The sequence below is a fragment of the Macrobrachium nipponense genome, chromosome 3 (assembly GCF_015104395.2).
Source record: "Macrobrachium nipponense isolate FS-2020 chromosome 3, ASM1510439v2, whole genome shotgun sequence".
NCBI classification, from domain to species: Eukaryota; Metazoa; Arthropoda; class Malacostraca; order Decapoda; family Palaemonidae; genus Macrobrachium; species Macrobrachium nipponense.
Window position 1 is genome coordinate 36,159,404 of NC_087202.1, and position 15,004 is coordinate 36,174,407.

The following is a 15,004-nucleotide window of genomic DNA, read 5'->3' on the forward strand; positions in this document are numbered from 1 at the left end:
CTGGAATGGCTTCTGACAAGGTAGGGAGAAACAGTTTTTTCCATAAAAAGTAATTAAACACAACTTATGTATGCATCTGATAGACAGTGTACTTGTTTACTCCAGTGTGTCTGTGTTCAAACATACTTCTCGGAGACATAATTTATCTATCGATTCACAAGTGCATTGCTTAGAATTTCACTAATGCTCAAGTACTCGATTCTATTTTATCGTATTTTGTGCAACACTTAAAAGCATTATTACTATTTTTTTTATTATCTTCATGATTTGGATGCTAGATATGATTCTATTTCTTACGCACACACATACACACCCACACAAACACACTCATTCACACACACTTTAGGACAGAAAATGAAATATCAAACTTTCCGAAAATGAAATTCTTGATAGATCTTGCAGACTCGCATTTGCCATGATATTGCATTAAGTGGGAGAGCAAGCAAACAAGCAAGAAGCAGGAGAGAAGAAAGCAAAGAAGTAGTTGCGTCAGTGAGCATTAGGCGGAATAAGAAAGAGATTACTAGTGAGTTCTGACGAGGAAGGTAGAATAAAAATCAACACTGATAAATCTGAAAGATAAAAGCGAAAACGAGGCAAATCTAGATGGTAAGAAAAATAACTAGGAAGGAGAAAGAAGGAAATGATGGATAAGAATGTCGATAATCATCAAAGCGAGGATGTAGAAGAAGAAGAAGAAGAAGTAGAAAACGACCGCCATTTCCATCAAGATCTCTCTCAGCAGCAAACTTCTCGCACTTCTCTGGGTGGAAGAGGGCGGGAAGCGGATGGGTGGGGGATGTTGGATGGGGGGGGGGGAGGGGGGGGAGGGGGTCGGCTGTTAGAACACAAAGCCAACTCGCATCTCATCTCCTTTAACTCGCCAACTTGTAATACCCGAGGGGATTTAAAAGCTAGGAATTATTAAGGATTAAGGGATTAAATGATCATGAGTTGTATTTATTAACGAAACTTACAAGGTTGTCTCATTGGTCTGAATAATTCATTTTTAACTGGAAGAGCTGGGGTAATGGTAGATGGTCTCCCTTCGTCCTCGTCTCCGCTTTGATTGGGCGGAGTATTGAGGTCTACACCAGGCCTCTTCCTCCCTTTCACATCGTATCACATTTACTGGCCTCCCTGGAGTAAGAGCTTGTGCTAGCATATGCCAGGCTTGATCTAAACCACAGGATAGGCAGCTGCCGTTAGTGACATCTCAAAAGGTGCTTCATGAGGCTCGTTGCCATAAAGTAAAATCATTTACAAATTTCACGGATGAATAGATAATAAAAGTAAGTATTTTGACATGTATAAGTTATCTGTTGGCTTTAGCTGATAATGTATGGATATACTAAATTGTATTTACTTAAAATTATAAGAAGCTGCGAGAACCGTTTCTTGAGACGAATGACTGGGATTTTTTTGGTTTTAGCGTTTTGTCGATAATAGCTCTTGAACTCTTTGTGTCTTTTAAACCTGCCACTCACAGCATATAGGAAATGAGCAATAAACATTAGCATCCAAATCAACTATTTGAAGTCGTTAGTTATCTAGAAATTGCGCAGCATGTTCTCGATGGAAATTCATAAAAAAATCAAGGTAAATGAGAAGTTATCCAGTTGATTTCATGTGAACGTTTGAAACAAACATCACAAAACAGCTGCAACATCTGGGACGTAATAAGTCAAAGATGGAGTCCTTTCATGTTTGCCTTTATCGGTTCTCCAGACCTGCTGATTGAATGTATGCATGAAATGAGTAGTTTGCAATCATTATCGCCAACATACCCGATTTAAAAAATGCGTAAGTGAAGTAATGTCTCTCAGTGAAATTTTCTCAGAGAAGGTTATATTCAATTTTATGTCCGTTATAAAATCAGTGAAAGAATCTACCTTCCATTTTTGTAGCTCAGCTGAACCGAGCCTTGTGTAAACGTCGTCAAAATTTCCTGAATTCGTAAAGAGAATAATGACGCGCGTTGATTTTGCGAAGTTACACAACAACAAAAAACAAAAAGCTGATATCTGTTAGCAAATTTTCATATTGGAAAATCCCCTTGCTTTGATCATTGTCCCGGTGTCACATTGCTTATTTATGTTGCATTTATACAGATGTTTTCATCTCTCATTTTTCAGATCTTTTTTTTTATTTTTTCAGAAAATTCTAGTAAATTACTTGAGTGTTTAGAATTGTCACCTGAATTTATTTCACTTTTAAAGCAGCGTCCTGTGCATTACGTAAAAGGATTCATGGAAAAAATTTTCTTTGCAGTGAATTAAAGTTTATGTATTAAATGTTAGTTGAGATTATACTTTTCCTGGTTGATGTTATAGTAGCGTTTAATTACCTCTCTGGAACATTCAGGAGACGGCCAGAAAGAATTATGACAGTTGTCTTCTATACAAAAAAAAAAAAAACTGTAAGGGTTGGTGGTCATATGCAAATTCATGTAGATGCACACAAGCACACACACACACTAGCGCGCATGCATATTACCTAAATGTATATAGTTATTATATTATAATATATATATAGATATATATATATATATGTACATACATAGATATATACATAAATACACACACATATGTATAATAACAAATATATATATAATATATTATATATATATACATATATAATATTATATATAATGCAGCTACAGATATTTAGGAGCGTATTTGCACGTATAATAATCAAATGAATATGGTTCAACGGTTCTCAAAGGTCAAGCGCTAAATTATTATGATTTCCGTTTATTATACCAAAGTAGACTTCATGTCAATGATGAACGTAAATGTAATTTTCAATTTCCAGACTAGTAGAGATATTTGTGCAATTTCTTGAACGACGCGGTCATTTCCGTTGATTTCCTTTTATATGCAAAATAATGCATTTTTAGTCGGCGCTTCCAAATAGATCGTCCATTACGAACAGAAATGCAGCTCTGATAGTTTTGCTGCATTCGTGTGGCAAACGAAAATGTAAGATCAAAGTACGTCACATTCGACGTAGCCGAGTCACTCTCACCTCAACCACGGTCCAGATAGACCGTGACCTCAACGTAGCAGAATGCTTCTAGCTTCAACGTTGACGAATACCTCTCACTTCGAAATAGCCAAACAGTCCTCACTTCGACGTGCTGCTTAATTTCGCTGAAGTCCCTAAGAAATCAGTATAAGTGTAACAGCAAAAGCGAGTGATGTCCAACGGCAGTTCTCTTAATCAGATTCCTGCGGCTGACTAATCGCAATGCCTCGACTTGAAACGGAACTCTCATATCCTGGATAGGAATTTTGGCTGGTTCTGGCAAAATGAATCGCTTCAACAAGGAAGCGATGATAATTTCGACATTTCAGTTAAAGCGCAATTCAGTGTGCGATTGAAATTTCTTTTATTAGTTTCATGGTACCGCTCAAGCATAGTTCGTACGCGATTCAGTGTAAGAGGTACCAAAAAAAAAGAAAGGGTTTTAATTGTGAATTTGTTTCGTACTTTTTTGTTTCTTAATAATTAGTAGATTACTGTATACAGTGACTGTTTATGCACATAATCACTTGTATAAACTATGGGTATGGGATAGGTGTGGGCATTATTATGGGCATAGGTATGGGCATGGGTGTGGTATAGATATGAGTACGAATATGGGTATGGGTATAGGAATTTCAACTCTGGCGCAGGTGGTATCGGGGATGTCATATTAATGTAAATGTATACTTTTTCTATTTATTTTCTTCAATTCTTTCGGTTTTTGGTTCTTTCTTTCTTTCTTTATTCAATTTCCCGTTGGTGTTGATCAAGAGTATCCTGTACGCTGTCTTCTTCGTTTAACATTTGCAAAAGATATTTTCAAGTTATAACCTCCTAATCATTTTTCGTCGGTCTAATGGTTGAAAAGCTCAGTGGCAAAAGTTAAAGTAAGAGAAACGAAATAAAAATGACAGATTTAAAAAAAAAATATCAACGAAGTAAAAGAAAGTAGAAAAAAAGGCGAATGCATGTAAATAACAAAAGTTAAAAATAAATATTGTGAAAATTAAAAAAACGATGTCGCAGAGGAATCAGATGAAATAATTAGAAAGACATGGAGTATATGAAGACAGTGATAACAGTGAAAAAAAAATGCAATATCAACGAAGTGAAAGAAAGTAATAAAAAAGCAAATAATGAAGAATTTAAGTTAAAAAAGAAGAAGAAGAAGAAGAAGAGAGAGAGAGAGAAAGAGCGAGAGGGGGGGGGGGGGGTTGGTTGGTTAGGCAAGCATACCTATTTGGGATGGGTCAATAATAAGATTTTATCTATAAAACACAGTACATCGATCAAAACCAACTATGATTAGAACCAAGTACTTGCTATGGGTGGCATCTGACCTTCATCACTCCTCCAATCAGCAGAACCGACCAGCTTGATCGAGATCTCGGGGAGATAGAGCAAAGATCGAGCCGATCTGAGGATTTTCCCTCAACTTCTCTCAACTCATCCTGCGCACTATGGTTCTGTCACCCTGGCCGGACAGAGCAAGACAAACAATAACCCGAGAACGCAAGGTTGACCTTTGAAAAAACGGTGCAAATTGATTTAAATAATCCGCCTGGATTAAAACTTCATATCCGCTAGACATAAGCGAACCTTTGTCAAAGCAATTAATGGTGTTCACTGGCGAAACAAAAGCACAATTGAATTATATTGCAATTAGCTGTTCTTTTTCGCGCATGTATGTCGTTCGTTGTACGCTCTTACTTTTGACATTTGAAGTTAATTAGGGGATACAAGCAAACAATTTTAATATTGTTTATTAATCAGTGTGCCACAAATATCCTCATATATCTGCGTGTACATGTCTCCATATATACACAAACATATGTTTCACTGACTGCACAATGCTGTAACATGCAATAAACAACAATTAAAGTGAGTAAAACTGAATAGCAATTGCTTTTACGAAGAGGATTGCAGGTACATGGAGTAAATACTTACAGTGTGTCCTACAGTATAGTACATACAGCCAGCAATTGTAAGACTTAACTCGGAATATCAAGTAACTAATGCTGTGCTTTGCTTATGATTACGCTAAGGCCCGTAGAAGTAAATTGTCCATGAACATGTTTTAATTCACTGAAAAAAAATTTACAGGTTCCTTTCCCAAAAATATCAAACTCTTCTACATATCTTTAAAAACAGCCAAACGCTAAAAGATAAAGTTTTATCACTAGAAGGATATTGATGTCTAAGTCACTGTTAATCAAAGATGCTTGTCATCATCTCTGAGGGCGTCGTTATCATCTGTTGTGTGGTGGTCTTACTGGGGTTGAATACAGTTTCAAGCAGTCTGGATATTTAGTTTTTCAGCAATGCATTTCGTATCCCGTGTTCTCCCATATTTAGTTTTTCTAGTTCTCCTGTCTCATCTTCCTAAATCCAGTCTCCATATTGATTAACACTGCTTTTGGTTCAAGTTGAAGACATCTTTAAATTGCAAAAGATTCAGGCCAGATCAAATAAAGATACAAAAAGTTTTCTGTCTATACATTCATGTTGCTGATAAAAAGTGAGCTAGGCTGATCAGTTTACATATGTGCATAAATCTGAATATACAGATGTGAAGAGTTTCTGTGAAAGCAAGCAGATATTTTTGTGCGTTTTGCAGAAATGACAAACTAAAACTAATAAAATCTATTAATATTTGAGAGTTTTGGAGAGGGCTGAAGATCAGAAGAAGATTGATATTTGAATACTTTGTGAAGAAAGGGAAAGCCCGATATACTCGTATCAATGTCTGTAGAAAGAAAAGGATAAAACAAGACCGATATTTATTCAAGTCGTCAAGAGGAAAAGGCAATCTCAAAGAAGAATAGAGAATAAGAAGCTAACACTAAAAAAAAAAAAAAAAAAAGTGGCATCACAGGAAGGATTGATTAACGGCTATTCAGGGCCGGTTTGAAGCCTATTTGACTAATTTGATCAAATTGAGGCCGGCATCTTAAGGGATCCCCTCGCCACAGTTACAGTTTGAAGCCTTTTCTGTATTCTAATCGGAATAAACCTATAGCAAAACATGAAATGAAGAATGAATAAGTATTATTCCTCACGTTATTATGCATTCTATATTAACATAAATTTTACACTTGAAAAATCACTTTTATAGCAGACATAATAAAATCGTCATTTCTATAATTTTCTAACTGGGCCCTTCAATTCCAAGCACCGGCCCTGCAATTTCAATGAAAATTCACTGAAACTATTTGGTCTCTGTTAAAACAAAGGAGTCGCTGTGTTGATTTGGATGAGGGCACCAGTGTTCAGTGATGTTCTGAAAGTAGTCGATGCCCTTGAGGACCCTAGCTATTGTGACGCAAAAAAAAAAAAAAAAAAAAAAAAAATCCGGCAAGTAAATCTGTCCAATTGGAGATAGTATCCTTCTGAATCCTATACACGTTACTGAGGGACGCACACCCCCCTCCTCCGGACGGCATCCTTCCTGCAGAAGCACTTCAGAGAGGCGTCCTTCCCGCGCTGACAAGATGCGGCACCCAGCTGACGTGGACAGGACCCCTTCGTACATCTTCCACCTGCAGCAGGTTCAAACCTCGTTATAGCGTCTCTCTCCTGCGGAATAGTCAGATTTAACGGGGCCTATAGTAAAGGAAAAGAAGGGAAGAACGCTCCCAGGGAGAGAGAGAGAGAGAGAATTAAAGTTTAACAGTAAGAGAGAGAGAGAGAGAGAGAGAGAGAGAGAGAGAGAGAGAGAGAGAGCTGAAAATGGTGATTGGTTGCTTAACAGTATCCTAAAAGCAGCCAGTCAATTGGATAACAATTACTTAGCTCATTTGAAATTTGAATCACATGCAATTAACATTAGGCCTTACATAGTATACTGACTCTTGTTATACGAATAGGGACCGGAATATAAAGCGGAAAGCCTCTTCCAAGTTTGAGATGAACGAACAGGTACATTTGTGATGGAACTGAACTGCCAATTAGCACCACACATAATAAATTTCAAGTAATGAGTTACATTATTATGAAAAGGGGGTTGGCACACAGGTTGGTTAACGATGAGTGACTGACATATTTTTTATAGGTATTATTTTCTTTTGAAAATAAATAATGTTACCAAGACCATAATAGCGGAAAAAATACAAATGTTTAAAATGGAAGGAAGAAAAACATTCCATGCAAAAAAAGTATTTAGCAGTCGGTCTGAAGAGAAACAAAAAGTGATTGATTTTTCTACATATTTTAAAACTCAGACTACAGGAGTACGTGAATGTTAGTTTCAAAGTATGGTATGGATCAACGGCCGTGAATGAAATGATATAGAAAGTCTGGATTTTCAAAAATTATTCTCTGTTCGTGTTCAGGCCGCGTTATTCCTACTTTAATCACTTTACCAATAGAGGGGAAAACTGCATAATGCGCGCATGGGCTCACAAACACCTACAAACACTCAGACAGTCAACTATACTTCTAATGCGTTAAGAGATATCTAATTCCACATGTAAGTGACCTTCTTAGCATTCTTATTAAAGAAAATATTGAGCCCCAATATTTATAATAGGCGTATGACTGTTGAGAATATTGTTGGTAAGCCCAAACCTCTCCTAGCCATCGAATTTTCGTATTCACGTTCAAGAAAATAAAAAGTTTAGAAAACAATATACTTGCCTTCGTCAACGATATAGCATAAGGAAAACGCGTTCGCGAGCGCGCATACACCCACACAATCAACCAGGCTTCTTACCTCATAAGAGAATTTTATTGGTTAGTCCTACCATTCCCTTTGTATCTCATTTTTGCGTTCGACCGCCGATTGCCCACGGGGCCTTATGTGTTGCGGGGGGGGGGGGGGGGGCGCTGTTTGGGTATGAACCATTAAGGGGTGGCTGATAGGAGGGGTAGGGGATAGGAGGAGAATGATAGAGGGATGTGTGGGTGGGGAGGGTAGGTGAGGAGAGGAGGTCTGGATAACGAATTTTTATTTCTCTTCTTCTTTGTTTCTCTTTCCCTCTTCACTAGTGTCCCTTTGCACACTCTTATTTTCAGATATTCTTTTGATGGGTTCTTTTATTTTTTAATTCCTCTTTGTCTCTTTCTATTTCTTTCGCCCCCTGTCCCGACACATCTCTTATTTCTTTTCCTTTTGATATTAGGAGTATCCTTTCAGTCATTTATCTCGTCACTGCCCAGTGAATTTTTTCTCGTATTTTGGGATATATTTCTGGTAAATACGTTGAAATTTATATATATATATATATATATATATATATACATATATATATATATATATATATATATCCTATATACCTACATATACGTATATCTATCTATCTATCTATCTATCTACTATCTATCTATCTATCTATCTATCTATATATATATATATATATATATATATATATATATTATATATATACATATATGCATACATATGTATGCATATATATACATTTATTTATTTATATGGCGTGTGTATATAATTTGGGCCCATTTCATAAAAAATCCATTGCACCTTCTTTTGACCTGAGCAGTGAATAAAGTATTTGGTGGTTAGTCAACTGCGCTGGTTGAAGCCAGGTTTAATGAAAAGCATGTAAGCAACTTCATTCAAAAAGAATTTCTGTAAAGGAAGAGACGTATAATTACGCAACGTAAAAGAAAACACACACTCACACAAACATATATATATATATATATACATGTATATAAGCATTAAGCTACAAACTTCGTTTAATAATCAATCCGCTCTACTACCTCGGAAGTAATATATTTACATATACGTAAACCGAAGGGGAATTTTTAAGCTAATAAGAAGTTCGTCGTTTCATGGGCTTGAACCATATAGCACAGGAACTCTCTTGATTGCGGTAAGGCGTCGCTGTACATCGTTAGTTCTCGTATTCGGCAGTTCGAGCCCATGAGACGACGAACTTCTTATCAACTAAAAAATTCTCCTTCGGTCTACATCTATATAGATATAGTAGAGCGAATTGGATATTAAACGATATTTGTAGCTTAATGCTTGCATATATAAATCACGGTGATGTGTGCGCGTGTGTGTTGAGTTAATAGTTCAACATTACATGAGTTATCATATTTGCAACCCTCTGTAGTTTTCCGTTATGGAAACCTCAGAAAACGCTAGGTACTTCCATCAGGTCAACTGTGTTAGATGTGTATATCTTTCAATACACTTTTGTTTATAAGACTACGTTCTTGGCAGAGACACTGAACAAGCACCTACCTAAGTGAACGGCTTTTGCAGATGACAATTCATGGAACTGTATAACGATATATATATATATATATATATATATATATATATATATATATATATATATATATATATACATATATACGTATATATAAGTTTAGTACATTACGGTTGATTTACTAGTAGCAACAATGAGTGACGTCATAGACGGCAGAAATTTTTTTTTTTTATACCGAATGAGGCCTTCCATATTTTGCTTTTGTATTTGACAGCAACGTAGCGATTATGAGATTATGTAGGGGCACTATATTTCACAGAGTGATTTTAATTATGTTGAAATATATTTTGGAAAAATCTAATAGATATCTAAATTTTAATGTTTGGGCGGGTAAGATCTGAAGGAGGACTTTAAAAGGCTAGATTTTATTTTATGATGATTTTTTTTTACGTATTGTGTTATCTTTACAGTATCATGAAAGAATAATAATTCAATTCTACAACTGCAAACCTCTAGTCATATATGCATTTGAATGTGTATTATGTAAAGACATACATACATACATAAATACACATATACATATATATAATATATGTATATATATATATACGCACATGAAGGATTTAACTTATTTTCGGCCGTTTCCACCAGCTATAAAAGGTCGCATGATTGTAACAGATTTATATAATTTGCGTCACGAAAGGCATTGCACCCCTGTAGTTTTTTTCATCCATATGACGTTATACATAGCGAACGTTGTCTGTGTAAACGCGAACATTTCTGCGCACACATAAACTGCAGTAGCAACGCAATTTTTCTTTATTTTTTTGCTTTCTGGGTTTCATCTGCATTTGTATCTGGGTATCTGGGCGAACAACGATTTCGCTGTTCATTTCGCGTGAATAAACTACTGCCCTCGGGGGATGAACAAGCGCCAGCAAAATGCTGTGGTTCTTCCCTTTAGCCATTGTTGTGATTTGAAGTTTGGTTTCCACTACATGTCATGCTGTAAAACAAATGTTCTTTTTTTTTGTTTTTTGTTTACCGCCAGAAATGAGAGCAATTTTATGTTATATCTCTGGTGAAAATAATTCTCCTCTAATATTTATCCTAACAATATATATATGTAGTTAGTAAAACCTGGTCATTTTAGTTAGATTACATTTGCTTGTTAGTCTATTAGCTCAGCCTCGTTAATAATTCTCTTTAACATTAATCTAATATCATTGTTTTGCATCAGGTACATTTTCGTTTCTTCTTCCTTAGAAAACGTGAAGATTAATGGCCACTTGAATCTATATCTTATATTACCGTTATCATCAGATTATCATTATCTGACGTTCTGGGGCTGCAGTTACTTGGGCTATCTTCCAGACATGAGTTGAGACTGAGGACCAGTTGAGTTTTTTAGAAGCTTCAATCCTCCGTGAAGGTTATAACAGAAGGCTACGGACAGATAAACATACTTTTATTTGCTCTTTCACTAAACTAAACTCTCTCTGTTTCATTGACAGTTTTCATCGCCTAATCCTTGATTTCATTCGGATGAAAATGTTTTTCTTAAATCATTGATTTCATTCGGATGAAAATGTTTTTCTTAAATCTTTGATTAGATTTCATCGTCTCTTTTCATGTTATGTAAAAGACTGTATTTCAAGTCGTTAATTGATTTAAATCAATTGCTTCAATCTCTGTTTCGGGGAGTTTGGTGATTCTCACTTATCTTGATCTGACAGTATTTTTAATACATTTTTAATTCCTTTTTGTCAGTTTGTTCATATGGTAACCAGGACAATTTTTGAATACCTCAAATTGTATTTAACTTATTTTTGTATATTTTGCATTGGTATATCTCAATCATCCTATTCGACTGGATGGTTTTTATAATATGGGGTTCCGGGTTGCATCCAGTCTCATTAGGAGTCCATCACTTTTTTACCATATAGATATGGTTGCTATTATTATTATTATTATTATTATTATTATTATTATTATTATTATTTATTTATTTTTTTTTTGCTCTATCATAGTCCTCCAATTCGACTGGGTGCTATTTATAGTATGGGGTTCCGGGTTGCATCCTGCCTCCTTAGGAGTCCATCACTCTTCTTACTATGTGTGCCGTTTCTAGGATCACAACTCATCTGCATGAGTCCTGGAGCTACTTCAGCATCTAGTTTTTCTAGATTCCTTTTCAGGGATCTTGGGATCGTGCCTAGTGCATATCCCATATCCTTCTTATTTCTATTTTCAGATCTTGATACTTATCCATTTTTTCCCTCTCTCTCTCTTCAACTCTGGTGTCCCATGGTATTGCGACATCAATGAGTGGTACTTTCTTCTTGACTTTGTCAATCAACGCCACGTCTGGTTCATTTGCACGTATCACCCTATCCGTTCTGATACCATAGTCCCAGAGGATATTTCTATCACTCCCTCAGGTTATTATTATTATTATTATTATTATTATTATTATTATTATTATTATTATTATTATTATTATTATTATTTCGCATACTTTTAAATTTCAGAATTATGAACATAAGAATTGTCTTTATTTCGGAAAAGGTGGGGTTGTGGTGGGGGCCGGATTCCCCTTGTGTTTTTGCCAGAGACGATGATTCACTGGAGACTTTTCTCCGCCCCCAACATTTTTTTGTCTTTTTTGTCTTTCAAGAATCTAGACAATGAAAACAAAGACCGACAAGTACAAAGCCCGAGGAAGGAGGAGGAGAGAATGTTCGTGCAAAAGCTACTTATCAAAGGACTCGCTCCTCTTTCAAGTATTCTTTGTAAAATTATTTCTTACTCTTTTTATTTTTTTTTTATTAGGGGGGGTTAAGTCTTTTGAATATTTTTTTGTGTGGTGATCAACTGCGCTCAGAATTTGTGGATATATATATATCTATATATATATATATATATATATATTATAGTTATAATTTTCTCAGTATTCATATATATATATATATATATATATATATATATATATATTTATATCATAGTTAGTTAGTTAGTTATTTTATTGACAAAAATTATACAATTATTGGTATACATTTGTCCACAAAGAGGCATAGTACAAAATAAACAAATACAACTTCGCGCGAATCACATAAGCCCATAAGACAATAAAAAACGAAGGAATTTACTACAGAGAAAAACATAGTCACTTCATATACGTATATAATTATATATATGTACACACACACACACACACACACACACACACACACACACACATATATATATATATATATATATATATATATATATATATATATATATATATATATATCCCCTGTGGTGTATGCAGATAAGCAATTGTACAAAATAATGACGCCTACATTAAATTCATTATTGTTCCCGGAAATCCTTCAGTGACCTATCACCAAGTTAGGCTCAGATTATCCTCTGTTGGGTTTATTACTTGGTTCTTAATTAGTTAATGACTCAATATTACCCCCAGTGGAGGACACTTTATTGTAGGGAAATGATAGTAGTTTTCGTCAGCTCTATACTTTGTCGTTTATGCAGAAATGATGAACAGCTTCCAGGAAATGATCGACTGAATGCAAAATCTAAAGCGCAGCTAGACGGAAATCTGTGATTCATTGATTTATTTAAATTTGCTTTATAAGAATATGCGAGTCTTACCTAGGCGCGGACTGCACCTCCCTCGAACGTTAATGAACTGGTCCGTTTCACAAGCACACGTTCCCACCACCTGGGACACCAGGTACCTGCAGAAGCTGTAGACGTTCACTGCGCGGCACTGCGCGTCGTTGTAACAGAGCGAACCGACTTCGCTGGCTGTGAGAAAAAAAAAAAAAAAAAAAAAAAAGGATTCGAAAATCAGAATATTCATGATATAATTCTATTAGATTAGGAAGTTATTCAGGAATCGATTGAAATAGCTTTTGAAAAAGGTTCGTGATAATGAAAAGTTGCGCACATACATAGATATGTAGTTATGTATGACTATAATCTATATAAAGTTTTCTTAATAAAGGTCTGCTATCTGTGCTGTTTGATGAATTATTTATGAAGTCTTTTTACTGTGACGCACATGATAATCCCATTAACCTAATACCCAAGGCACTGAAATAAGACGAATGTAGCAACTGGATTATTAAGTGGATCGGAATTCTCCCTGTACCTAAGAACTCAGTTGGATTACCTATCTCTCTCTCAGACACATAAAAACTCATATAGGCACGTATATGTATACACATCCGCAATATACGTATACATATATATATATATATATATATAGATATATATTCATATATATATATATATATATATATATTCATAATATATATATATATATATATATATATATAGATATTCATATACATACACATATATGAATATGTGTGTATGCACGTATATATGTATTAATCCTATGAGGATTTGATGATTTTAATAATTCTATGTCCATGGAAGTCACATACAAATACATACATACAGAGAGAGAGAGAGAGAGAGAGAGAGAGAGAGAGAGAGAAGAGATCAAAAAGGCTTTGGATTTCATCATTCCATACTGAACCACACTACTCTTAGTAAATACCCTTTTCTTTTTAGACACGTGTACTTTGAAAATCTTGCCTCTGGGATTCCTGTTGGTGGCTAAGACTGTTTTTTTTAATTTAATTTTCTAGCTTGTAACATTATTCTTCTTTGTGTAAAATCTTTTATTTGAACTCTAGAATAAAGGTTTTCGTAATTTAGAAAGGAATTTTCCACACTTTTTGTACAACTTTTTTCCTTTCCATTCAAGTTTACAGTTGTTACCTAAGTTATCTTTAAATTTTACTGAAAAAAGATTAATGTTTCATTGCGTTGCATAGGCAGAAAGTTTTACTTTCTTGAGTCGAATTACTTATATTTTTGAAATTTAACATTTACAGTATGCCTTCATACGCCTTTGATATATCTGACTTATATTGAGAATCTGTCTGCATTGTCTTTGAGAAAATACCTTCTTCCGGGTGTAGAAATTTTACCATCCGTGACGAAGTAAAATTTTCTTCTGAAAAAAAGCGGGGGTGGGAGGGGGCGGGGTGTTGACCTAAGGCTCTCTTTCTGTAATCCTGCTTAAGAATTTTTTTGTCTTTGCTTCCACAGCATATATATATTTACTTACCAGACTAGCATATATATATATATATATATATATATATAAATGTATGTATGTACATGTATGTGTATCTATGTTCCAACATAACTCTGAAATGCATTGAGCAATTTCAACCAAACTTGGTAGCCAATACATAACTTACCATCTGGAAAAGAATACGGCGGGGAGGGGTGGGGGGCAAGACATCACTGGCACTCTGGGGGGCTCTGGGGTATGGTGGGGAGTGCAATGTAAAAATAACCAAAAATGATAACATAGTTTTTGAGGTCGCTGAGATGAATAGTGATAATCTTATTTCCTTTAAGTCCAAGTTCAGCGCTGATAGGAAGGGGGTGAGACAGGGTTGGTGGGGGTGACATGTAAAAATAATTTAAAACAACAGATATAAATTTCTAATCCATAGTCTTTGAGGTTGATGAGATTGATAGTGACATTCCCAATTCCCTTTAAGTCCAAGTCAGCCCCAATAGGAAGGAGGGGGTTGTGAGAAAGGGGTGAGAAAAGGTGACATGCAAAAGTAACTGCAAATGACAGATATTAGTTTCTAATCCATAGTTTTTGAGGTTTCAAAGATGAATAGAGGCACTCCCGATCCCCTTTATGTACGTCCAATTTTAGCCCTAATAAGAAGGGCGGTATGAGAAGGGGATGGAACGTA

General features: G+C 35.3%; 1 protein-coding gene across 7 annotated transcripts in view; it reads right to left on the bottom strand.

The window, feature by feature from the left end:
• Window positions 1–4,774: 4,774 nt before the first annotated feature.
• LOC135221702 (frizzled-2-like) overlaps window positions 4,775–15,004 on the bottom strand; it is a 76,830-nt gene continuing 66,600 nt past the window's right edge. For 4 of the 7 annotated variants that reach the window (XM_064259444.1, XM_064259445.1, XM_064259447.1 and 1 more), the window contains exons 9-10: window positions 12,861–13,016; window positions 4,775–6,566 (exon numbers count right to left, since the gene is read on the bottom strand). In XM_064259444.1, coding sequence (XP_064115514.1) covers window positions 6,433–6,566; window positions 12,861–13,016 — 290 coding nt within the window. In that variant the 3' untranslated portion in view covers window positions 4,775–6,432. Of the gene's footprint in view, window positions 6,604–12,860; window positions 13,017–15,004 lie in introns of all 7 variants that reach the window. The other 3 variants (XM_064259448.1, XM_064259449.1, XM_064259450.1) reach the window with 3 other exon arrangements.